This window comes from Alosa alosa, chromosome 5 (genome assembly GCF_017589495.1).
Source record: "Alosa alosa isolate M-15738 ecotype Scorff River chromosome 5, AALO_Geno_1.1, whole genome shotgun sequence".
NCBI classification, from domain to species: Eukaryota; Metazoa; Chordata; class Actinopteri; order Clupeiformes; family Clupeidae; genus Alosa; species Alosa alosa.
The window spans coordinates 2,680,504-2,707,616 of NC_063193.1; the positions used below are offsets into that span (position 1 = coordinate 2,680,504).

General features: G+C 40.3%; 1 protein-coding gene across 2 annotated transcripts in view; it reads left to right on the forward strand.

The window, feature by feature from the left end:
• The first annotated feature begins 10,562 nt into the window (after nt 1-10,562).
• The window catches only part of LOC125294508 (synaptic vesicle 2-related protein-like), a 104,283-nt gene continuing 87,732 nt past the window's right edge, over nt 10,563-27,113 (forward strand). For both annotated transcript variants that reach the window (XM_048243332.1, XM_048243330.1), the window contains exon 1: nt 10,563-10,719. Coding sequence is in view for 1 of the 2 variants with exons in the window: in XM_048243330.1 (XP_048099287.1) it covers nt 10,685-10,719 (35 nt within the window). In the remaining variant the exon portion in view is untranslated. The remainder of the gene's footprint in view (nt 10,720-27,113) is intronic.

A 27,113-nucleotide genomic window follows, 5' to 3' on the forward strand; every position in this document is an offset into this window, starting at 1 on the left:
CTCTCTCTCACACACACACACACACACACACACACACACACACACACACACACACACAGACAGACACACACAATACATTTATGTACACAACACATAATTGTAATACTTTCAAAGGTTTTTACAACTGTTTCTTGATTGTCATCTATGGCAAAAAATATTTGTTGTATTTGAGTAGGCCTCAGCGTCCCATTATTACAGAATAAAGTGTGTTTTAGTTTTAGGGTTGTGGTGTGGGTGTGTGTGTGTGTGGGGGGGGGGGCTCGGAGGGGCCTCGGAATCCTTTGCCTTGGGCCTCAAAGTGTCCAGGTCCGCCCCTGACCATTAAGCAGAGGTGTATGGTTCCCTGAGAAGGTAGGAGACACAAACGGTTTCAACCTTTTGAAATGTACAGTCATATCTTAGTCATATCATAGCCCCCCTCTGGCCGTATTGTATATAACACTTCTGAAATTCGGGCCACAATTTCAGATGGTCCACAAAACTTCCTCTGTAACTTGGGACACATACCTCATTTTCTTGTTTTATCCCTCAACCAAACCCATTCTCCCACAGAGTAATATTGGAAATTGACCTTAAAGTCAAAATTCCTCTTTTGGTTACCAGAAGCCTTCATTTGATGTTTCTTCACTGCCTCCAAAACAGTGGATAAGACCTCATTCAATCTGGAAACATACTCATTTACAGATGCAAACTTATTCTGATTATCCAGATTTAACAGTATATCTACTGGCAAAACGATTTCCTGACCAAAGAAAACCCGAAAGGGAGAAAACCCTGTGCTTGAATGCACACTGCTTTGATATGCCATCATGACATAGGGTAGCAGAACATCCCAATTCAGCTGATTTGCGTCCACAAACAAAGACAACATGGATAACAGTGTTCGATTAAATCTTTACACCATCCCATCTGACTGAGGTGAATATGGGCTTGTCCTGGTTTTATGCATATCCAGCAATCTGCACAGTTCCAGGACCAGTATGTAGGAAATAATGGAAAATAAACTGTAACCGTTCCAAAAATGATCACCATATGTTTTCAGAGAGTAAGGAAACACGATGAATTGAAGTAATGGCTTATTTGACAACATTACTCTAACCTGTAAAACCCAGTAAAACCAATGAAAAAACATCAGTTACGGGGCGGAATCTCTTGGAATTTTTGTTTATGTTTTGAACGATTCATTCTAGAATAGCGTATTAATAATGGGCTAGCACGTCCTCCCATTTGGGTTGGCAAATTAGCAAAGGCCAACTGTCAACAGCTGTCAGTTGTAGTCATGAACGCCCTCTCGAGGCAGGCAAATTTCCAAAATTAAAACAAGAAACAAATTAAGTGGACATCGGAGGAGCTTGCTGAGATGGTGACGTCTTCGTGAAACGAAGAATATCAAGTCTGACGCAGAGCTGGCCATATATTTCTCCACAACAGGTAGCCTATGCTAAACTTCATCTGCATCGCTAACTTCAGCTAAATATGTTACGTTGGTTAGAGAGGTATTTTTTGTTTCCACTGTTTCCGTAATGTGTAGCTGGGTCATGGTTGGAGAAACGTTAAAGCAGCTGCAGGTCAACTAACGTTAGCTAAGTCTTCATTACATCTGGCAACCCAGAAGAGGCTCGCGTCTGGTAGTCTTGAGAACGTTCACCAGTGTTTTGATTTTGGCCTACAGAACGTTCGGTAACAATCCTACATATCGCACCTTTAAACAAGTGTGATTCAAAATTCCTGCATTGATCAGAGTGAATGGTACGTGGTGTACCATACCGGCATACTCATTCCTCAGTCAAGATTTTTGCGACTGTACAGGCCTCTTGGTTTTTCATAGGGAAGGCCTCTGTCCACTTTGAAAAATAATCACTGATGACTAATATATGGGTCAGTAACATATAAGGGTTGGTAAGATGAGAAAATTAAAAATATGTTTAAACCTTTAAAACAAAACATGCCTGAGATTTGCTAAAGTGTATACTTTGTATTTCTGTTGTATTCATATTATTTAATATGATGTGTATACTATTTTTTAACAAAAGATAGAACTAACAGCCTGTTAAATTGTCAAATGGTGTAACCACAAAAATGACAAATATCTAATATGTCACACCTCCTAGAGTTCATGCAATTGCTCTCATGAAATTATTAGTTTATTTTGTAATATCCTATTAGAATATGTTTTATTATATTTATTTCTAAATTTAAATTATATGGGTTTTTCATTGTACTGAGCAAGACCATATGCTAACATCTTGTTTTATGTCTATTCTTTGACCATTTGAGTAAAAATGGTTTAAACAACCATTATTACAGTGAAGTAGAGTTTTAAATCATTATCCATATTAACTTTTTTGTACATTATTAGTCTTTTAGACAAAATACTGGTTACACCAATTGACATAAATCGGTTACACCAATTGACCATAAAACGTTTATAGCAATAGGACAAGAAAAAATGACACAGAAAATAGGCATCAAAGTAAACTGAGTTGGATATTTTGATATGTATTCATGTCATTCATCATATTCCATATCAAATTTCATTTCATAACATCAATGAAGAAACTTGTGTTCTATTTGATTTCAGATCAGTTGCTCATACAATTTCAGTCTATACCCATTATTTTCAAAGAGAGTGAGATAAAGGGCCCTATTTTGTGATGCAAACCTGGCACAAAGCGTATTATTATTCTGGCCTTAAAGTTTTTTCCTATCTTACACTTCACTTTTATTAAATAAATAATGCTTGGGGGTGTGGCAATTACCGATATAAGGTGTGGTCTGGCACATGATCTAAAAATCGCTATCTTACATCTAAAAATCATTACGCCACTGACCAAGAAAAGTCTGGTCTATAGCGAAAGGCGCATATAAAACACAACTGAAGACGCACCATCACGAGATGTAAGCAGCAATTCCTCTGCAGAATAAATGTCCTTAGGTTATAGGACATTATAGGGGGAAGCTTTTTTCAGGCTAAGTTTTTGCTGGTAACCCATTGTCAGTCAATAGTGAAAGTAATTAACTGTGTATATATAAGTAATTAACTGTTTTGTCGTTGACTATGACACCACGGTGAAGTTAGTTTCACTTTGCCTATAGTTCAATTAATAGAAAGGTGCAGATGTGTGTAGCCTGTACTCTGCTAGGTTTTAGTAAAGAATGGCTTAGTGGAATACCTGTTCCATACGGTCTTGCGTACAAGCAGATTCCTTCAAATACACCGCTGACTATCAAAATACTGATGCGCTGTTTGATGTTGCCCTGCTTGCTGTTAAAGGGAATGACAGATGTCCTAGTGACCATGCATTTTAAATTGCTAAAATAGGGCCCAAAGTGTGTGTGAGAGAGAATAAGAGTGAGTGAAAGAGTGGGTATGATCATTTCTTAACAACCAACCAACAGCATCTGCGTTCACTTGCATTCTGTGGTGAGACAAGTTTTCCTTGCTTCTAAGTGGGTATATTATGGAAGTTTAAATTTAAAATGAAAAGCTTTGACATTTCAAAAATTGCTTAAATTGCAATCTAATTAAACCATTTTAAAGCTATTGTTCATGCTAAACAGTTAGTCACTATTTAAATTATAAAAATAATATAATTGGCACCTACAATTACATACTCTTGGCCCTGAATCTGAAGCAAAATTTGCAGGTATTATTATGGACAACTATGTACACACTTCACCTTTATGTGAATAACACAGTTTTTACATTAAATTGAATATTTTATGATTATTATGATTTATAAACATTTTCAAAAGGTCATACCTAAGCTTGCCTGGCCATGGCCTAAAAACACTGTTATGTTACTTTAAGAGAGTTGCTAACCTTGACCTTATAGCAGCTCATGCGCTCATGCGGACGCGATGTGGTAGAAGGTTGTAGAGGGGCACGAGGCACTTGGCCTACCGCTTTACGTGAACCACATTCCCTGCATTCCACACACCACCTCTTAACGTCCCCCGACCACCCTGGCCAATAAAAGCGGTCTCTTACCTTGCCTTGCCATTTCTGAACACCTAAATGACCGGCTGTTATCGTGTCAAGCAAATGTGAAAGGACATAAGGCACCATGGTTTTAGGAAGGACCACCTGAACTCTAGAGTCTATATTTTCCTGGGCCACAGGTATCTGCACCAACATCCTATCCTGCACTTGGAGTTGACTCCACACCCCAGCAAATGTCCTCAACTCTGCTGGGCAGCTACCCTCGGTCTCACCCCCCCTCACAGTGGTCTACTTTTGTAATGAGAGCTTTATGTCTGGGTCACTCTGCTGAGGCACCTTTAGCTCTTCTCCACTTAGCGATCCCCCCGCTCCCTGTTCTGACAATGGGCCATCCCTACCATCCATGGGTTCCCCTTGACATGGACCCTGTTCAAGGGCTCCTTGTAATGTTCGGATAGAGGAAGAGCTTACTGGTGATCCCATAGACTGATCAGATGTCTGTTCTGCACTACTGGCTTCTATGAAGGGTATTCGGGACAAAGCATCATCATTTCCATGTTGTTTGTCTGGCCGATGCACTATACAATACTGGAAACTTGCCAGCTGCTCCACCCAACGGGCCAACTGGCCCTCTAACCCCTGAAAATTATGCAGCCAGCGGAGGGAATTATGATCAGTTCTTAAAGTAAATTCCCTACCCAGTAGATAGTGCTTAAACAACTTTGTAAAAGTTACCATTGCAAGCAATTCCTTTTTAGTGGTTGCATATTTACGTTCCGTTTTTGTCAATGTTCTACTAGCGTATGCAATTACTCTCTCCAATCCATTATCCTCTTGGGACAGAACTGCACCTATTCCACAGTCACTCGCATCAGTGTCCAGTATAAATGTTTTTTGTGGATCTGGGTATGCCAAGATCGGAGCTGAAATCAAACATGTCTTTAGGGCAACAAAAGCATCACAACACTCATCCCACTTAAACCTCCTCCCCTTTTCCGTCAGTGCATGCAGAGGTCGGGCAATCTCTGCAAAGTTTTTAACAAACCGTCGATAATATGAGGCCAATCCCACAAAGCTCCTTACTTCCGTCTGGTTTTTAGGTTCTGGCCATGACCAACTTTGCTTCCAACTTTGCAAAATCGGCCATTACCCCTTCAGCGGAAATATTATGCCCCAAATACTGTACCCTAGTGGAAAACAAATTACATTTAGATGGGCTGCATGTAGTTTATTTAGAACCTCACCCAGTCGACTTAAATGCTCTTGAAAACTGCGGCCAAATACAATGATGTCATCAAGGTAAACTAGACAAGTTGTCCACTGTAAATCAGCTAATACGAGGTTCATTAATCTCTGGAACGTACTGGGGGGGTTTGTCAGGCCAATAGGAAGCATGTTAAACTCCCATAGGCCACTCTTTGTGGTAAAAGCTGTCTTGGGCCGATCCTTAGGATCGACCTCGACTTGCCAATAACCATTGGCCAAGTCGAGGTCGATCCTAATTCCACACAAGACACGCACACAGCAAGATTATAGAGAAGCAGCAAATACTTTTATTATTAACAATATCTCATAAAATACTAGATTGAGGCGAATCGGAGGAATAAGGGAACGTTAACCAATCTATCGAGCACCAAGCCAATAGCTACCAGAAGTATCACACAATATTGCACACACCCACAAGGCCCACAAGGGATAAATAGGCTATACGCTTATAAAAATAAATAGGCTACATTAGCACACCTCAATTCATAAATGACCATCAAGCTCAGTAACAAAAACACAGCAAACCACTAATAACTAATCAGACTATATGCCAATAACCGACTTGCCAATAACCATTGGCCAAGTCGAGGTCGATCCTAATTCCACACAAGACACGCACACAGCAAGATTATAGAGAAGCAGCAAATACTTTTATTATTAACAATATCTCATAAAATACTAGATTGAGGCGAATCGGAGGAATAAGGGAACGTTAACCAATCTATCGAGCACCAAGCCAATAGCTACCAGAAGTATCACACAATATTGCACACACCCACAAGGCCCACAAGGGATAAATAGGCTATACGCTTATAAAAATAAATAGGCTACATTAGCACACCTCAATTCATAAATGACCATCAAGCTCAGTAACAAAAACACAGCAAACCACTAATAACTAATCAGACTATATGGCTTAAATATTCCATACATTTTTAAAACATTCCCTATAAACCCACCCACGACATCAAACACTCAATCATAGTGAGACCAGAAACCCAAGTTTCCCCAACACACACACACGCTCACACACACACACACACACACACTCGCACACACACACGCGCAAACAAACAAACAAACAATTCATAGAACACCGTTAAAACAATCGTCCAAAGTTCCCTCCATCCAGCAGTTGCCAAGACCCTCCCGTGGGTTGCAAACACAGTCTGTGGGCACCGTTGTCCCGATGCCCACAAAGAGTCCAAAAAAAGCACACAAATGCACCGCCTAAATCCACAGCAAAGCGTCCTGCGTTGATTACTCCAAAGTCTTAAAATTGCTCAATTCAAAAGCCCCAACTTTCATTCCCCGTACAAGCACTTAACAACGTCCACTGCTCCACGAAAAACAGCCCCCTGCTCAGCCTTACCTGACAAAGCAGCACTCGACTCTTAAAACGACTCACTGTCCACTCACTCAATCAAACCCTTATCTCATGAACAGGTGGTGACTTGCGTAACTGCATTCACCGTCAAAGTCATCACATTATGATCAGTAATAACCCCTTTGTGCCTCTTACTCATGGTGCATGCAACTGTAGAACACATGGGCCCCTATGCACTCAATCGCAATTGACTTTGTATACAAGCGCTTATCTCTTTCCTATTTTGCATTCAGCGCATATTGGAATTTTCCCTCCACACGTACAGGTTTACATGATGGTAAATTAGGAAATGTTGCGCCCACAGGGGAAAGAGGTGAAAAGAGGAGGCTTGTTCCGGTGCAAACGTTCCCTGTTGATATTTTGCAGTTTCAGAAAACAATGATGCCACAGACCAGGATAATCCTGGTCTAAAGTCAGTGGCGCAAATTCAGATGCTATTTTGAAGGTTGCATCAGCGATAGTGGGGATACGTCACTTCTGTTGATGTTTAAACAAAACAGAGCGCTAGCTCGCTACTCCATCCCCCTCCCTCCTGTGCAATTAAAACTCTCCTAAACGCGCATCTCGTCGGTTATTGGTTGAAACACTTTATTTTGCCTTTGAGTGGGTTGCCAACCCTTGTTGGTAGCAATTGTTTTTGTGTACAGATCTCGGAGCCAAGGCTGCCTACAGACACATGCTTTTTTGATGGCCTGCTTATGGGGCAGACAGTTAGCGGATCGTTAGGAAAGATTAGATGAATATGATTTATGTTTGGGCCTGAAATCGCTGATACACCCTTTAAGAGCGCATACATGGCCATAGGGGCGCCTGCAGGAATTAATGCTATGCACACCGATCTACAGACACCCCGTGCACACACAGAAACATTCATTTACGGTTTTGTTCATGCATTGGTCACCTAAAAAGTAGCCTATATAGTACAACATCCACATGCAATATCTTTACAACAACAACGCCTAATTAGAACACATTCATTTGGACAACTTTATACAGCCCTATAAAGGCTACTTATAATGGTTAATACAGTTATTCCTATTTTATGTTTACTGATCTATAGGCCTCCTAAAGTCTCCAGTGGTTTTATTCAAGATTTCTCTGACCTTCTGTCCTCCATGGCTTCTAGATCTGATAAACTGTTGATTTTGGGAGACATTAATATTCACATCTGTTAACAAATCGCTGGTCAATGAGTTTTTAAGCCTTATTGAATCATTTAACCTAACACAATCTGTAACTGGCCCAACTCATCAAAAGGGTCACACCTTAGATCTTGTTTTGTCATCTGGTTTCCCTGTCTCTGTTACTGTTACTGTTGATGTGTCAGACCACTTTTTGATTATGTTTGAATCCTTTGGGTCTTGTCTAACTCAGTCTCTTCTAGGTCTATTTATTAAATAATATTTGATTGTTTTGCTAGTCCCCCCTTTTTTATTTATTGATTTATTCATCCTGAACAGACATAACACCACCACCAGGGCCTGAAGTTCTAGGTGTATGTAGAAACCCATATTAGGAAGGGCACAGATCACCCAGAGGGGAGACATCACAAGCAGTAAGCCAAGTTTCAGTTATGAACAGAAAGTCCAGTTTGCTAGATAAAATAATATCATTAAGAATGAAAGTCTTATTTGCCAGTGACCGAGCATTTATGAGAGTAAACCTAACAGGTGAAATCGTCAGTTTCCCCGAGATAGTCCCATTAAAATGTACAGTACCCCACCATGGGAAGGTGTCTTGACAGTGGTGAGATGGGAAGACCATATGCCGGGATGGGGGCCTGTAACACAGGCAGCTCTGGTGGGTCGCACATCGCCGGCTGAAGTTGGTGCGTAATGGTGGCATGCAGCGCCGACGTGAAAGACCGTTGTCCATGGCTCACATCCGAAGAGGGAGAGCCATCCCCTGAGGAGGAGCACCGGTGAGCGGACCCATGCTGGACCCCTATCTCGCTGGGATGTGGTCGCGGAGAGTCAGAATTCCAGCATCACCCTTACGCACATGGGAGAATTCACCCCATTGACATTAGATGATGAAAGAGAACAAAAAATGCTAATAATAGTTTTGAGAGTTCTCTCTGCAGTCTTCATTATTGAATTACTTGTAATTATTGTGATAAAAGCAGTTATCGTGATACTTTTTCAAATATTATTGTGATCTGTTTTGTGATCTGATCTGTATTGTGAAAAAATCTGTTATCGTAACAACCCCACTTTCTTCTGTCAAAAGGACAAAATAATTTTAAAAGTGATTTTAGAGTTATTAGTGAAAAACCAAAGGACTTAACACTGAACACACTGAACCGTGTGGTGTTGTTTTGGCCTTCCTGTAAAGTTGGTGAAATGTCACTTACGCCCCTCTGGTTCTAAGACCTCAATATGTGAATGTTAATATGAATTGTTAAAGTTTTGTTAACCATATTTAAGTATTTTGTTGAGGATTGTTATACTGTCTTGTCATTCTTGTAGATCTGATAGCTACTGTTTGTTCTCTTTATTCTTGTTTTCATAGTAGAATGAAGCTGTACAGAGAAGCTGTACAGAGAAGCTGTCACCATCAGCTAGTCTGTACTTCAGCTTTTCTCTTTCCTCCCCACATTGATTTTGCCTCTTCAGAGTATAGTAAGACATCCCACATTTAGCTATGCATCATGCTTAGATGGTTAAAACATCTTATTTTTTGTTACATGACCATTAAATCTGTATGATGTCAAATCAGGGAGTGAAAACACTCTACTCTTTAAAGATCCTATGATATGCTGTGAATGTGTAGGTATTAATACATTTATAATACATTTTGATACTTTTAAGCCATGTGATTTCACATGAAGGGCTATGCCCTGACCCACAGAAGTGGTCTACTTTTGATAGGAAGATGCGGGCCATTGTGTGGGCCGTACATCACTTCAGACATTACCTAGGACTTCAGGCTCTTACTATTGTCATTGACCATAAGCCCCTTCTTGGACACCTCTCCCTGGCTAATGCCTGAATAGGCAGACGCAGCAGGTGGGCCCTGGAGCTTGACCCTTATGACTGGGTGAGTGATAGCTCACAAGGATAGTTTAGGACATGCAAACGTGGACGCTATGTCTCGCCACCCATCTTCAGATGATGACTGTGATATTACCAGTCAGGCCTGACCCATGAACATTCATGCAGCAACACAAACTGATGTGTCTATAGTGGACACCCCTCTTCAGGTTCCTGTCAGTCCACTGGCAGGTGACCACACCAGATCAGCCTGTCATACTCCATGGCTCAGGATGGTATTTCAACCAAAGACATGCAGAGGAACAATGCTGATATCAGCTTATTGATGTCATGGGTGGAGAGTGGCCAGAGGCCCCTGATGGAAGGTGAATAAGGCCCCTCTGACAGTGAGGCGGCTGAGGAGTGAGGACCCAACCCTTACCTTGGTAGATAGACTGCTATACTGCATGTCGGAGCAACCTGGGATTGTTTATTTGTCCCATAACCACAGTTACACTTTGTAAGGGCAATAATTACAGAACTTACAGAAGTGATGGAGACCTCTGATGCTTAATTCAATATTTTAAGAATTTTTAAACCGATCATAGTTTTGAAGAGGATATTTTTTATATAATGCATGCACACTTCCATATAATTGACCATGGTGTGGTGTAGCGTAACAAGTGGTGTTTGTGACAGAAAGCATAGCCTTGTGATTCCCAACCTGCTCCGCGGACCCCACTAGAGGTTTTAAATTAAAACATTTTTTTGTTCCACATTTAAATTCATGTAGCTATTTCTAATTGTAATTAATCACAATAATATTCTTTTTGTGTGTGTATGCGGGTAGGAGTTCGGGTAGGGCTTGTCTTAGACACACGCAAGGGGGCCTTCAAGGAAAAAAGGTTGGGAAACACTGGCATAGCCTATACTTATCTACACCACTACGACATCAAGCTGTGGTCGCACCGCCCCTCCGTAGGCGGTCCTGTTTTGGCGTGTACCTTTCCGCAAGCTCATGGTGCTGAAATCTCGCTCCCTCGCTCGCACGCACCAAAATGTAGACTAACGTAGTTGAATTTAAAAGAAAGGTTATCTGCTGAAAAAGTCTCCATAATGGAGGAAGATTTGTTCCAGTTACGACAGCTTCCGTAAGTGCAAATTACAGCCTATAGACTCATTCACACTTGCATAAATGCGCATTTACGTCGGCGAATGTTATGATTGTTGTCATCTATGATGTAAGGATCATTTCGATACAGATGGGAAAACACGTATAGCCATATTCTATTGTGGGTTATGGCCATGGCTTAGACGTTTTGGGGGTTTATGTAGCTCTGCTAGCCTGTTCTGACGTTCATGATTCAATGTGTACCTACCGTACCCCACTAGCCTACACCTTGACCGTCACCAAACATCACTCCCAGAGTGGGTTTCCTATAGTCTCCAAACTAACATGACAAATAGACGTAGAAGATGACCAGGCGTAGTTGTTTGAAGCTAATGAAAATAGTACCCATGGTATCAAGCAATGGTTTTGCCTATTGCTAGTTTTCATGTCACATAATTGAAACATGAAAAGCCAATGCCTTTAATAGGCAAGTATGACTGCCATATTGACCCCTAAAATACAAGTAGCCATGCGTTTTAATTTCTCAACTAAGGCCTCAACATTATTATGCCTCATATATATATATATATATATATATATATATATATATATATATATATTTATATATATTTTTTTTTTTTCTTCAAGAACAAAGTGCAATGAAGGCTCATTTAGGTTTTCATATTAACCTTTCACCCTCCACTGATCCAACATTAGTGTTAGTAACACACTCTAAATCATCTCTTTTGAAGGATATGGCCACACAAAGTGGATGGTACAGGCATAGGAAACAAGTGCATATGGATATGTGGCCTACAAAAAGTTGGGTCTCTGTCTGAAATGTAAATAAAAACACAAAACAAATCATGTAGACTACACCCTGGACGTTGTGGAAGAGAAAATTGTGGGTGGGCATGGAGGGGCGGAGATCTGGGGAGCGGGGCGGGTGTGTGGGTGTTGTGTGTGTGTGTGTGTGGGTCATTGACAAAGTTTTTAAAAAATGTGTTTTCAAAATAATCTTTCACTTTTTTTTGGTAAGAGTGTCTATAGTGCTCAACACAATATTATTTTGTAGTTGACCTTGGTATTAAAAGTAACTTATGAAAACGTATGAATACTTTATTGTATAGGGTAGGTATTTTGGTTTTCCAACATCCAATTTTACATTTAAAATGTAAATAAATAAATAAATAAATACTTAACAAATTAAAAAATAATTAGGTACAGCACATTTTTCAACACTTTGTTCACTTTGATTTACTATTTCTTGGTTTAAATTAGTATTTAACCTGGTTGCACCACCTAGCAAGTTTATTCAATTCTTCAATACAATAAAGAGTTGTATATTAAATTAACTGTTTCTTAGTTTTACATTGGTTGTACCACCTGATATGTAAACTGTACAAGTTCAACTATGAAGAGAAAGTAGATATTTTTTATCAAGCGATTTACAAACTTTTCACTCATCAGTAAAGGTCACTTGTGGTCCTCTTGATGAGGCAGTATCCTGTTTATTCTTTTCCCTATTCAATTAAAAATAAACGTTTTATGAATGCGTTTGACATGTCAGATTCCAGGCAAAAGTTTTTTTTTCAATTTTCCAAACAATTTAAGAGCTATTAAACTAGTAAACTTTGTTTATTTGAAAGGTCTTCAACAACATAATATTAGGGCTGAGTATCGCTCAAAATTTTTCGATAAGGTTCTAATTTCGATACCTTGATTTCGATGTCGGTTCCTAAAAAATACTTTTTCCGATACCATATATTTGTAAATCAATTTCAACAACAAAAATACATTCTCCTTTTGTGGTGAAATTTAACATAAATACAAACTTTTTTGCATATGCACATCTGTAGAAATCATACAAATAAACAATACTTAAGAGATTATTGCTGTATAGGCCTACTTAACATCTGCAGTATTAAAGTGAAGAAATGTAAACGTAGCCTAACAGATTAGTGCATTTTTTTAAATGTTTTTTTAAGTGGCATTTTGCTGTGTTGGCATCCACCTTAATGAAATGGAGCCACACTTTGATTTATTTGGCATTTATTACATTATATGGAAAAAAACAATACACCTCTCCAGACTACACACCCCTTTGTATACAATGTGTCCATGCTTTTTTCCTATGGCAAAATAACACAGATTTTGGATAATCATGCCTGCCAAACTGTTGATAATGTATCGGTCTGAAATACAGTCAGACGTTTTGCCCTACACACATTTGTCATCTGACATGTAGTGATTTTTGTGCTAAGAGAGATTGCTATGTGAGCTAACCAAATTAAACTCCTCAGCACCATAGACAACTTTAGTATAGCAATGCAGGTGCCACGAAACAGAGCGTGATGTCTGTGGATTAAGCCACACTACACTGTCAACCCTATGTGGAGAAGAGATTTGTTCTAATGCAAGCCAGCATTGTGTATAATGCTTGTCACTTGAGGGAATAGCTAGATTAATTAGCTAATCGGTGGCCAGCTATTGGGAGAGAAAAGGACACCATTTCGCCCAGAAACCATCATGGTGTGGATGATGTTGTAGTTGTCATGATTGGAGGTGAGGAAGAGTTTTCAAAATCAAAAGGGAGAAGTGATGTTCAAAGATCCTTCATTTCAACCCTTCTTCTGTGTGACCTGTGTAATCTGTAATGTACTCTTTTGATCCCGTGAGGGAAATTTGGTCTCTGCATTTATCCCAATCCGTGAATTAGTGAAACACACTCACACACAGCACACAGTGAACACACAGTGAGGTGAAGCACACACTAATCCCAACGCAGTGAGCTGCCTGCTACAGGCAGGCGCTCGGGAAACAGTGAGGGGTTAGGTGCCTTTCTCAAGGGCACTTCAGTCGTTCCTACTGGTCAGGGTTCGAACCGGTTACAAGTCCGAAGCGCTAACCAGTAGGCCACGGCTGCCCCACAAGTGTTTATTAGCTAACAGACGCTAAGATTTATTTCTTTAGGTATCGGAATTTGGCATCAAAATATAATACATTTTTCGATACCCAATAGGATCGAGCATTTCGGGTTGGTGCCATAAAAGCATCAACTTTCGGTGCCCAGCCCTAACCCTTATACCGGTATTTATTTTTTGTTTCCTTACCTTTTAAATTCTATATTTAATAATTTTCACATTGTTAATTTGCTCGGACAGTTGCACCATCTGACATTTTGAGAGTTTAAGATGATAAAAAATAATATATATATATATATATATATATATATATATATTATAATAAACAGAATATATGTTCAAATTATACAGGTTTTATAGAATAAAATGATGCTTGTTATGAATAATTTACAATTATTTTAAACCAAAGTAATGGACTCCGACACAGAAGTCTGCATGTCACGTCATTGATCTGTGTGTGTGTGTCAATCAGTCATAGTGGTCTGCATAATCTTTGCAGCCAACGTTACAGTGGCACTCATTTATGAAATGTGCGTAGGCCTACAACATAAAACAGCCGTAAGAAAGCTGTATGCTCATTTCCGCGCAAAGCATGCCATTTTTCAATTTTAACGTGAGCGGTGGCTACGCTTGAATGGAAAGGATTGGAGGATTGGAAAGTTGAAGAGTTGAATGGAATATCTTGGACCTAAGACTTTTCCTGTGCATTTGTAGCCTACTTGCCATAGCCTGTATGTTGCCGTAGCCTGTATCGTAAACGTACTAATTACCAACCATTTTGTTACAGTTTTTCAGTAGCCATATGTGTGTAGATTTGAACAAAATCTAGTTTGGTTCTTACCAGGGGGATATTCCATCAACCTCGCTAATGAAGGCGGCGCTTAACAGAAATGGCTTGAACTAGCGTAGACTTTCACTTGGGGCTGAAGCCGTTCCATTAACTCAAGTTAGTGGCATCTTGGCCTCGTTTATTCAAGCGAGGTTTAGTTCAGCTTCATCTCTGCTCGTGCACGAGGTAGAAAAGTAGACCAAAACAGTAGATTGACGAAAAGATGATATATGTCGTAAAATTAAGACAATACTAGACGATTTATGTTCGATAGGCAAGCGCCATCTACAGGATTTTCATTGAAAGTCATCAAATTTAACATCGAGAGAAAAAAATAGATTGCCTACAGAAATTGGAGAATAATGAAAGCACACATTTAAAATAACAATGCTAATGGTTTGAAATCAATTGCGAGTTTGATTGGCTTCACTCTTGAACACAGACTATATAGTCTATGCTTGAACAAAACGAGTGAATGAGTAAATAGTATAAACTCAAAAACAACTTTGGCATATATTCAAAACTATCTATAGCCTACGTTCTTATATTAAAGACTTCACTCCAAATTATTGTCTAGGTGTAGGTGGTCATAAAATAAATTAGTATCAACATAATAGCCTATTGTCTCCCATAAGTCCCAAAGTGTTTGAAATAAAATTATCTGAAATGCAATGGCTTTCAATTCAATTTATGCCTAGTATTTAATCTGTGTAGCACACAGTTGATTTGACATTCATGAACAATCGTCGACTCATGAAGCAGTTTTAATTAGCTGCCTAGGCTACAGAATAATTATCCTTGGGCTTGCATCAGATATAATATAGCCCACAAAGCGGTCATTGAACAACCAAATGTGCATGACCCTTTATCAGCAGTAGACATATGTCTTTCATCAAAGATTATATCTAAAAATGCCATTATCAAGGTGATAAACAATGTAGCCATAATACTTCGTATGGGAAGCGAACCTGCGAACACGCAAGAAAGTAATTCCTTTCCTATGCCGTCTCGCTGCACGTTACACCACCACCGAACGTAAGTAACGCAGAGTAGCATGATTCCTAGAACCACACGCATGTGAAGTTAAAACATTTTTATACATGTAAATATACTTCATACATTCTTTGGAGCTAGTGAATTGTAAATCCATGCTTGGTGCACTGTCGGAAAAAAACATTTAGGCCTACTTCTATTTTTGAAGTTATAGGCTACAGGTGACGAGAGCACAGGTTGATGGAACCATCTTTTTGGACTCGTTTTTCGACTGATTGTTTTTTTTTTTTGCAACACAGCTTAATTTAGCTTGAAAGTTAACCTGCTACAGAGCAGGTTAGTTCTGTGGCATAAATTCCCATGGTTACCAAGCTGGGATTAACGTTAACCTCATTAATGGAACGGAATTCTCACTAAAATTAGCGAGACTTATCGAAATAAGCCAGGTTTGGCCTTTAGCAAGGTTGATAGAATACCCCTCAGGCCTTTTACTGCCTGAAATATCCGATTTTGTTTACCATGCTCGGAGTTTAGTGCTGGGCTGGTGGGTGCCTATTCTCAACCTTTCTCACGGCACATCAACGGTTAGCCTGAGAATTCTCGTCTCAATCAAAATTCCACTGGAGCGCCAAGCGGATTTGTACACGCAGCCTTACAAGACTGTTTACAGCTCTTTTAGTCACGGTAAAATGTAATTTTTGGTATAGCTTATTTAGATACATTTATGGTGTGGGTGCTTGCGTTTCTTTAGGAATCCGCCATCTTGGTTTGTATAGAAATGAATAGTAGGCTAAGTGACACATACACGTAAGAGGTTGGATATACGGGACGGTTGGTAATATGTGACGTTCCGATATGTTGACACATTTGATGGCTTAGGATAGCCTTAGGCTGAGAGAATTACTTCAAGAGAATTACTTTTTCGAAAACACAATAGTCATTAACTATTTTTTATTCTTATTATGTTCAAAAATTAACAAGGTTCAGCTGCTTGCAACATCACTGTGGCTATCTCGAGTCACAAATGTTCCTCTTTTGGACGTATAATGCACCACCATGTCGTAAATTTTAGGCCTTTAAAACGAGCATATATAGGGGCATTAACATTTGCTGCTACTTTTCTTGAAAATAGCCAAATCTTGTTTGCTTCACTCAAGAATAAAACAATATAGCCAAGTAAAGTGTATATAGAGCTGGGGTAAATGAAGTGTGTTGCTAGGGTGCCTTGAATATTCCTGCTCTTATTACTGTTAATGCTCTTTTTATATGCAAGGACTTTTATTTTGAAACAGCACTAGGTATGCATGCAAGCAGAGGAAGTGTAGAATAGTGTATCAATATTCATATACTCATCCTTATTACAGCTTGTCTAAATTGGTTATTCACATTATAAAAAAAAATAGCCTATAGAAGTTGAGCAGTTAAAAGTTTAAGAGCTTTTCTTTTGAAACAGTGCAATTTGTTTACTTTAGGAGAGGAAGTGCAAATTAGTTTATCTATATTTCTAGGTCAATGGTGAGAGACAGAGGGAAAGAGAGCCTTTGAAGTTCAGCAGTTAAAGGTGCAGCCAGCAATTGTACTCTATTTCAAGCCCAAAACATTTTTTCACATTCAGCAATCATCCACTAGCTTCCTATTCCGTGAGTAGACTGTAAAATAATCCAGTCTCTGTAGGGAGCCCAGGCTCTGGGAATTGGGGAATGAGAAAGTGAGAGATCCAGTTGAAGAGAGACAGCTAGAAAAGTTGCTGTACAGTCGGTAAGAGCACAGGTACTTGATTGCGCTACAGGTGCTTGATTGTCTTATTATGATGTCATTATAACTATGAGAGTGTTTTAGTTTTTAATTCATATCTCAAACGAATAAATAGCACAAAAATGAAAAATACATATCGCAAAATTTGAACCAAGTTTCTATGTTGAGCGGAAATGAAATGCACTTTCAAGGAATTACTAATGCATACAAAGTGGTTGCTAGGATGTTGCTAGGGTAATCCAAGTGGTTGCTAAGGTGTTGCTAGGGTGCATAGGATCAATATGAGATTTTGTGTTTCCTTCATGACCTTTGAGAACTTGACACCCGTTTCAGAAGAAAGGAACAGCACTATGCATGCACTTGAGCGGGGGAAGTGTAGATTAGGGTATCATTATTCCTAGTTCATTGGAGAGGGGCACATAGCAAGAGAGCCCTTACAAAAATTAAATGTTTGCGACAGATTTGTAGCAAACTTGTGGGTGATATTTAGGAAACAAATGAGTTCACTAGAAAATATCGCCACTAGAGGCAAACTTCCAGCAAAGTTCTGGCAACAATGAGAAGTTTGCCACTAGTGGCAAATGTGTTCGCCAGTGATTTGCCATCACACTTATCGGAACTCCCTCTATTACCAGCGGTCCTGTATTTCCCCCGTTTTGCGTGTATGTGTCACTTAATATCCATTTCTATACAAACCAAGATGGCGGACTCCTAAAGAAACGCAACCACCCACACCATAGGTGTATCTAAATTAGCTAAATGTACCAAAAAGGACATTTTGCCTTGTGTCAACAGTGTTGTAAGGCTGCGTGTACACAACCGCGTGGAGCTCCAGTGGACTTTTAATTTCATGACGAGAATTCTCGGTCTAACCGTTCATGTGCCGTTGAAACGGCGTAAATAGGCGACCCATCAGGCCAGCACTATAACTCCGAGCGTGGTAAACAAAATCGGATATTTCAGGCAGTAAATGCTCCCGTTAAGAACCAAACCAGATTTTGTTCAAATCTACACACCTATGGCTACTGAAAAATGTAAGGTTCATTTAGCAAATGTTATTTTGGAGTGTTAAAAAACATCGTTGTTTTAGAGTTTCTGAACAAAAGTGGTGATAATTGGGGGTGTTATGATAGCCAATAATGGCAAACTTCTAGTGAACTCCTGGTGACAAACCTAATTTGCATAATGACATTGCTGAAAATTTGCTGCAACCAGGGTCGGACTGGGAACAAAATTCGGCCCTGGCAATTTTCTCCTGGACCGGCCCACCACTGGACCGACGACGCCCCCCAAAAAAAAAAACATTTTTTTTTTAAAATTCTGGTTGCTAATCACACCATTTTAAAGTAATTTGAGAGGGACAGGATTCAGGGATAGGCAAGACAGATTCTGTCTGTCTCACGTCATGTTACCCCATGCATTAAACCACATGTCACTGCTTGACTAAATGAAAAATATAGGCTACTGAAGATGGACATTGTCATAGTTGACAGAAATTACGTTTTGTGCCAACATGTTGTAGAAACACAACCACAGCCTTAATTTGGTGCAAATCTCCTTTACTTTGGTTATAGTCCGCGATTCACATTAACTGTAGGCTATCACCACAAGTGTATAGCCTACTAAACGTTTTTGCCCAAGTTTGTGTGTACCTTCGTTACTAACCTACCAGTTGATGGCCTACTTTTTACCTGCATCGACTCGCGAATCGCGATTGATTGTGCATTTAATGTAAGACTCGGTGGAGAGACTTCCACTTTCCAAGTTTCACTTTCACTGTTGTTGTGAGCTAAAAGGCTAGGCCTACTACAGTATGGGAAATACTTTGACTTTAACCTGTGCTATACTTTTCCACCAAGTTGTGCGGAAATTGTAGACTACCCGTAGTTTTTTTTTATGTTGACAGAACCGCACTACAGTAGCCTACATGGTGCAGTAAATGGAAGCTCTTGGTAGCGCGTGCAACTAACGTCTATAAAAACAATATATTTATGGAATAAAACTAGACCTCTGGTTGCTGTTTACGGTTAAACTGTGATGATGTGAACACCAGCCAGCGGAGGGCACCTACTAGGCTACCATGCACTCGTAGGCTATTCCCCACAAACCTAGCGGCTGCTTGGACAAATCCACTTGAGGGGTGGGGCAGGGGGGCCGATCGTAACACACACTGAACCTGTCATGAAGAGGCCAAAATGATTGACCTGTCACCCCCCGAGCCAAATGGATGCAACTGCATTTATAGGCTAAATAACTTAAATAAAAAAAAATCCCGGAGGTCACCGGCCCACATGTGGACCGGCCCACTGGGCATTTGCCCGGTTGTACAGATTACCAGTCCGAGCCTGGCTGCAACATTACAAAAAGTTAACCGCAACTTAGAAGTTGAGCAGTTAAATACGCAAGGAATGGTTTGAAGTAGGTGGATGGGGAGAGAAAGTTGGATGGAAGGTGCCTTGTGTCAATATTCCTAGTTGAATGGAGAGAAACACAGAGTGAAAGAGGACCTAGAAGTTGAGTAGTTGGCATTGGAAACAATCATGTTGGTTGCCATGGCAGTTGCTAGCTTGACATGGTAGTGGTAGTGGTTGCAAGGGTAAATGAGATTGTTGCTATAGGCTGTTTCTAGGTTAGACATGGTGGCTGCTATGCTAAACAAAGTGGTTGATATGTTGGTTGCTAAGGTAATCTTGCTAAGGTAATCATGCAGGTAGCTATGTCGGTTGCTAGGTAGTAACTGAATTGGACATGGATGTTGATAGATAGTTTATTGGAAGTTGAAAGACAGATAGTTTAATGGATGGATGAATGGTTTGAAGTAGATGGATGGAGAGAAAGTTGGATGGAAGATGCCTTGTATCAGTATTAGTAGGGTAATTGAAGTGGTTGCTATACTGGTTGCTAGGGTAATCATTTTTGTTGCTATGGCGGTTGATAGGTTGACATAATGGTAGTGGTTGCTAGGTTGTTGCCAGGATAATTGAGATTGTTGTCATTCTTGCTAGAGTAATCATAAAGGTTGCTATGTTATTTAAAGTGGTTGTTATGCTAGTTGCTAGGGTAATCATGTTGATTGCTACAGAGGTTGTTTAGTAGTAGAGTAGGGGAGAACTGGTATAATTGTAATCGGTGCATTTGTAACATTGTTTTATTCTCAAGATACGCTATGGAAACATACATATCATACAACTACAATCTGCAGCCATCCAAAAATGAATTGTGTCCAATAAACACTGCCAGAGATATTAAGGAAACAATAAGGAAATTCAAGCATAGCTTGAAAATAGGCAACTTGTTTACCGGAATGGTTTGTTTTAAAGCAGCGCTAAAGATTTGCTCTCGGGATCCCCCTACAGTTGATAAGCGCAATAATAAACAAGCTAAATTCTCACACAAACATACGAGTATTTGTGGGCATTTTTGCGAGGTAACCAGGTACGCCATGTTTTTGGAGGTGCAAACAAACGCTGCATTGCCATTGAGATCACATAGTAAGGAGCTGGCTCAAGGGTTATAAATGTATTTTGTCGTGTTTAGTTGTATAATGAAAGCACAGCTTTTATAGCCATCCATGCGTCTTTCCTTCTGGCTCTTTGGCTATGAATTTGGTAACTATAGTGGACTATTTGACGTCTTTAGAACACTAAACAGGTGGAGGTGTCAAATGTTGAGTTTCTCCAGTCTAGCTATTTTGACGTTAATCACTCCTATGATGTATTGCTATTGTCTATCCAAAGTAAAATACCTGTTTCGAAGTTAACTGATGGTCAAATCAACCAAAACTCCGATTGATTGCACCTCCAAGTGGTGTGTGACGTAGGTCTGTGACGCGAGTTTGTGTAAAAGAAGATGTGTCTTTTGCTACAAAAAGTATAAACACAACTTCAAGACAATATAGAGCGAATACACCGACAGTAATCTGTAGTTTTCCTACCCGAACAGCAACTTCCTATGGCTGTTTTACAAGCGAATAGACCTGCTCAGATTGTGGCAGAAGTGCCGTTCAACCTATTATGAGTTTTGTGCCATCAAAATGACTTTATAAACATTATTTTAAGGTAAAAGAAAACTGTTTAGGGGGCTTTTAATTTGCTTCTTAGAATTCTTGCTTGTGGAGATATGTTAGGCTATGTTTAACATTCGATGTAGTAAGAATATAGTAGTTGGCTAATGAGCATTTTCTTCTTGGGATTTAACAGGGAACCTGGTTACTGTGCATTCGTTGTTGGCTTAGTAGCCTACATTACGTCGAGCTGTTGCAAACGCGAGAGACGTCCTGTAGGCTACTGTTGATAATATATACCCCCATTTTCTAGCCTCTCGGGGTACTGGCTATCGGTATTACACGTCCCCCATGCACATAGTTTGACCGTGGTTATCCATCGGGGTTTTTTGAGGAAATAAACTCCAAGGAGAAAGGTAGGCGTGGCCAGGCTAGTATATAGCACCATGTAAATCCTGTAGTCTCTGTAGCCTAGTAGCCTGCATTATGTCGAGCTGTTGTAAGCGTGAGAGACGTCCTGTAGGCTACTGTTGATGAAATATTCCCCTATTTTCTAACCTCTCAGGGTACCCCCCTATCGGTTTTACACGTCTCCCATGCACATAGTTTGACCGTGGTTATCTGTCAGGGTATTTTGAGGAAATATATATTTTGACTCCATAAATCCACCATTAATTTGTCATTTTATGCCTCCTCCCTGTTGTTTCCTATGGAGTTGTTCGAGCTGATGTCCGAGTCAGTTGAGGCTGGACTGTAATTGGCTCATCTGCGTTCTAAGGGCGGCGCTTAGTGACAAGTCAATTGTAATTTCAATCAACTGTGCTTCACCCTCTGGGGTAAGAAGGTGATTATTAGAAGTAAATGGATTCCAGTTTTTTTTTAAGTGAGCCATTTGCATTGACTAAAAACCTGTGGATTCCATGATAAAACCTCAGACATAAAATGGTCAAAGCAGACGGGCAATGTATGTGCGGAATCTAAAGAAGAGAAATCCTTTCAAATATGAACAAATAACATATGAATATCAAAGGGACAGATAAGGTGGCACCAACGTAAGCGTCTTATAATATGAAAACATGACTGTTTATTTTATTTTTGAGGGGTATAAAGCTTGCCTGGTAAGCCAAACTCATTCACGAGTGAATAGTCTGGTCACTCACGATTGGGAATCCTTTACAACGCTAACATGGTGACGGGCGTAGACATAGCATTAACTTTGGTTAGGGTGGTCCAATGATTTCAATCACATCGATCAGAGATCCACCTAAACTTTACAAACTATAAACAGAATCGGCAGTCAGGAAACAATGTATATGAGCCATGTATATGAAATACATTTCTGCATTTTTCCAACTACAATATTTGATGTTTGCAGCCTTGCAGGCATTGCTTCTACTGTTTACCACAGTCAGTTTTGATTTCGTCATCCCCTCTCGTCGCTGATTGGCCTGTCTGAGGGCAACTGAATTATATAGTATCTCCCTGAAAGGAGAAAGGTGGGCGTGGCCAGGCTAGTATACAGTGTTTAAAAGAACGGCGTTAGGTAACGACGTTATTTTTTCAGTAACAGGGTAATCTAATTAATTACTTTTCCCATCGTTACAACGCCGTTAACATTACTGGACGTTAAATGCGGTGCGTTACTATGCATTGATTGAATAAACAGTGTAATCCGAACGTACCCCTGGCTCAGAGCTAGTGAGGAGGTGGGTTAATTACGACGTAAGCGATTATGATTGGCTAAGGCAGAGTCATGTTTCATGATGGCCAAATCAGAGCCAGTATTTTTACACACTTGCCAGCACACGCGCCACACACACACGCAACAGCTAAAATAGAGATTCGACGAAACAGCAGAGGTCAGGAGCAATCCGATGAAAAGTTGGCATTTTCAAGGTGGAGATATAAGCACTACTTCAAATTCATTGTGGTCAAAGGCAAGAACGTGCATATAATGTGTACATTATGTCCAGAAGCGAAGACTTTGTCGAAATCCGTTGTAAGCAACTCAAATTTAATGAAGCATCTCAAACACTCATCTAAAACTAGTGACCAAAAACACTGATATCTCCACCACAGATGATAGCTCGCCATCCACAAGCAAAGAAGGTCTCGGAGCAAAGTCCTCCAAGCAGCAAAAGCTAGATCTTTCTGCCTCACAACAAAAACCTATGACACAGGCTGAAGTCAACCGTAGGTCTGTCGATGTGCAATATCTTGAATTTCCCCTTGGGGATCAATAAAGTATCTATCTATCTATCTATCTATCTAATAAATATATAAAGTTATGTAGCCTGTCTGTTCTACTCATTTGAACTGGCTGCTCAAAACTGCTAAAAAAATCCAAATTCTTTGACATATAGTAACTTTTTTTTTTAACAGTAACGCAAATAGTTACTTTCCCTGGTAACGAGTTACTATTATCATAGAGTAATTCAGTTACTAACTCAGTTACTTTTTGGTAGTGAGTAACTATAACTAATTACTTTATTAAAGTAACGTTCCCAACACTGCTAGTATATAGCACCATGTAGCCTGTAGCCTCTGTTCACTCAGTGACTGATTATGGGGGTTTACACAAAGCAGTATGGCCTTGCAGAGGAGCTGAGGAATATGAGAGTCGAGATGAAAATGATGGCTGAGGAAAGTCAATCATGTTATTGCACCTGTGGAGATTCTGGATGGCAGTCACAGACGTCCCGTGAGCTACAGCAAGGCCGTTCACCGGTTAGGAGATTCCTGTCACCTGGAGGTGACCAGAGGCCGTTCATGGCGTCCCGCAGCCACGGGAGTCCTTGTCCTGCCTGCTCACCAGGGAGGCACAGCCCCAGCCCATGCCATCACACCCACTATGAGGAGGAGACACCCAGGAGACCTAGAGTGCACTTTATCTCACCACACAACGAACAGCCGACAGCTCAGCCGACAGGGAAACGGGATGTAGCTGATGTTGCAGGCTAAAAGTTAGTTGCGCTCTCTTTTGGCCCACAGACTGACACGGGCGACAATGACTCTGTTATGAATGTCTCTCTGAACAACACTGAATGCGAGATGCCTGGATCTTGTCAAAGGTGTGATTGAGGTGATTTATGTGCTACTGGATTCAGGATCAAACGTATCTCTTATTAGTGCTGAGTTCCGCATGTCTGTCCCGGCACTCCGTAACCGCTCCGTAACTATGTAACTTCTCGTGCAGTGGACAAATGTTAGACACATTTTCTGTTGTTTTGTGCCTAGGCACAGACTCATAGCTGCACATGTTCCATGTATTGAGGGAAACTACACAAGCAGTGTTGAAAAAACATGCCTTTTGGAAATTGCCAATGGTAGATTACAACTATGGAGCACCGCCATCCCTCTACTCAAGGGCGAGACCTAACCCCTGTGTGCTGTAACATGTCCATTGCCAACACCATGGCTTTCCCCAAACCCACTGAGATTATTGTACCTAGGTTAGGGCCCTATCTTAACGATCTGAAACGCAAGTATCAAACGCAAAACGCAAGTAGATGAATCTCGGGCGCTGTTGTTATTATACCGGCGGGATAAATGACTCTTGTGCCCGACGCAAATCTAAAATTGGGTTGGTCTGAAGTAGCTACATTACTCATAGGTGTGGTTTTGGCGTAATGTGCAATACATCAATCAGAGCGTCATCTCGTATTCCCTTTAAAATTATAATGGCTGATTTGCCAGGTGCACGCCACGAGTGGTTCACAGCCGAGGAGACCCTCGTTCTCGTCAGGGCAATAAAAGACAGAGAAGACAAACCCAGACAAACCCACCCAAATTAGCTTCGGTTAAACAGAAATTGCCACAATTGTTTCCATGGCTGACATTTTTGTTTTTGACTAAATGTATATAAAGAAATGTCACAAAGACATACTTTCTGATGTTTTGTGCTCACTCTCACGGAATGAGGTGAATGATGAATGATGAATGCATGGTGATATTTTTGCAATGTAGTCTAACATTAGACTGAGATTACTTTGCTTCACTATACCTCAATACCAGTATTTACCTCTAAAAAATAGAGTAGACCTACTTCAACAGCAGACCTGCCAACCTATACGCATTTTGCCTAGCAACCACACATTTTCACATCAAAGTACACGGGTACGATTTCTTACTTAAAACTATGCAAAAACGAGCAGACATCCAACTTCTCCGGGAAGCTCACTGGAGCATGTTACTTACTGTAGAATCTCCCACAAATCTATTTCATGTGAGAGAAAGTGACAAGTGAGAATGACAAGCAAAGCATTAATGGCCTCTCGTTATGCTATATTTTCTTCAGCCAACGGTGGGTTACACAAAAGACTTGATGAGGTGAGCTTAACCAGTGTTCACTCGTAAATTTGCGTTCCCCCAGATGTCGTTTTGCGAAAAAAATCTCAACTGAGTGCGATTGTGAATTCACCTAGGCCTAGTTTGATGTTGTCTTGGAAAGTTATTAGGCCTACTTGTTTATCAGTTGTTTCAGTTAGGGACCGTTCGTTATTTATAAACGGGGTCACCGGAGGGATTTTGAGTGCTTCAATCAAAAGTTGCATGACCCTCTCCTGCCTGCAAGAAAATTTTCAACGACCCTCCAGCAGTCTTTTCAAAAAAGACATGACCCTCCCCGGCCAATCATCAATACCTTCCGCCCACGCTATAGAGCGCTATGAAAACACATCGACTTAAACAATCGTTCTTAACTCACCCTCTGCTTTCTGATCTTACACATCACACTTCACCAAGATGGTGGCCATTTCAGTAGATTTACTCACTAACATTGTTGTGGAAACACAATAAGCATGGACACTAAATGCACACTTCCTGCAACTGCATTAGCCTACTTGAAATAATTTACTCCTCTAGTAAGTATTCACATGAAATAAAACAACAAAACATTGAGACCATTCAACAAAGCACACTGGGTAATAACAAATTCAACACATGAACTTGTTGCTATGGACTCGTCTCTAGGCTTCCTTCCTCTAGGCTTTGGCTTCCCAAAGCTGAACATTATCTAAAACTCAATTTCTCAGACGAGCGTCAATTTGGGAGCTTGCTACACTCCTTCCTTCTCAAATGACTTGAAAAGACCGTTTGCACAATTTCACAAATAATCACAGGGACCGAAAAATACCTAACATGCCAACTTTTTCCGGGTTTAGGCCTATCATTTTAACTTTTCCCCGCTGTCTTGCCGTTTTAATATTTTCCCGTAGAATATCCCATATTACTGTAATACTCTCATAACATTAGTCCTGCATTCTGGCCTGTCTCTGTGTTGTCCTGTTGTTACCCCTTGCCCTTCCAGAGAAACAAATGTATTCAAATCATCGTTTTGCTTGCTTGAATGCGAACTCAGAGTGATGTTAACCTACAGTAGGCCTATTTAAGTTAACAACGTGGTTGTTGTGAGAGCACGATTCATTGGCGCTTGCAGTGTTCGGCCGTAGGCTATGTCTACGTGCGCACCTGCCAGGCTAAGAGCCAAAGAAATCCCCCTGTATATTCACTCCAAGTTGGCCTACCATAACTTACCAACTCTAGCCTACACTGTAGACCATAAACTGGCTATTTATATGACCAATGTATTTGTAATCTGTATTCTGCTTTATGAAGCAGAATTACGCACTGCTACTTGGAACATAACACATTTTTGTTGGCAGGAGAGAGAATGACAGCGATTAACAAATTGCACTTGTTGCTGGTTACCAATAAATAGGGCCTACTATATATTTTTTTGCAAACAACAAAAACAGAAAGGATGGAGACAGCAAAGCTAGAGATGGGCAGGAACAAGGTCAATTGGTAGAAATGCTTGTCAAAACGTTAGGAGCTGGATGTGTGGATGAATGAAGCACAAGTATGCTTTATAAGCATGCACATTGTTTAAAGTTAGGCTAGGCTACACCGTAAACTACAAGTAAACCAAA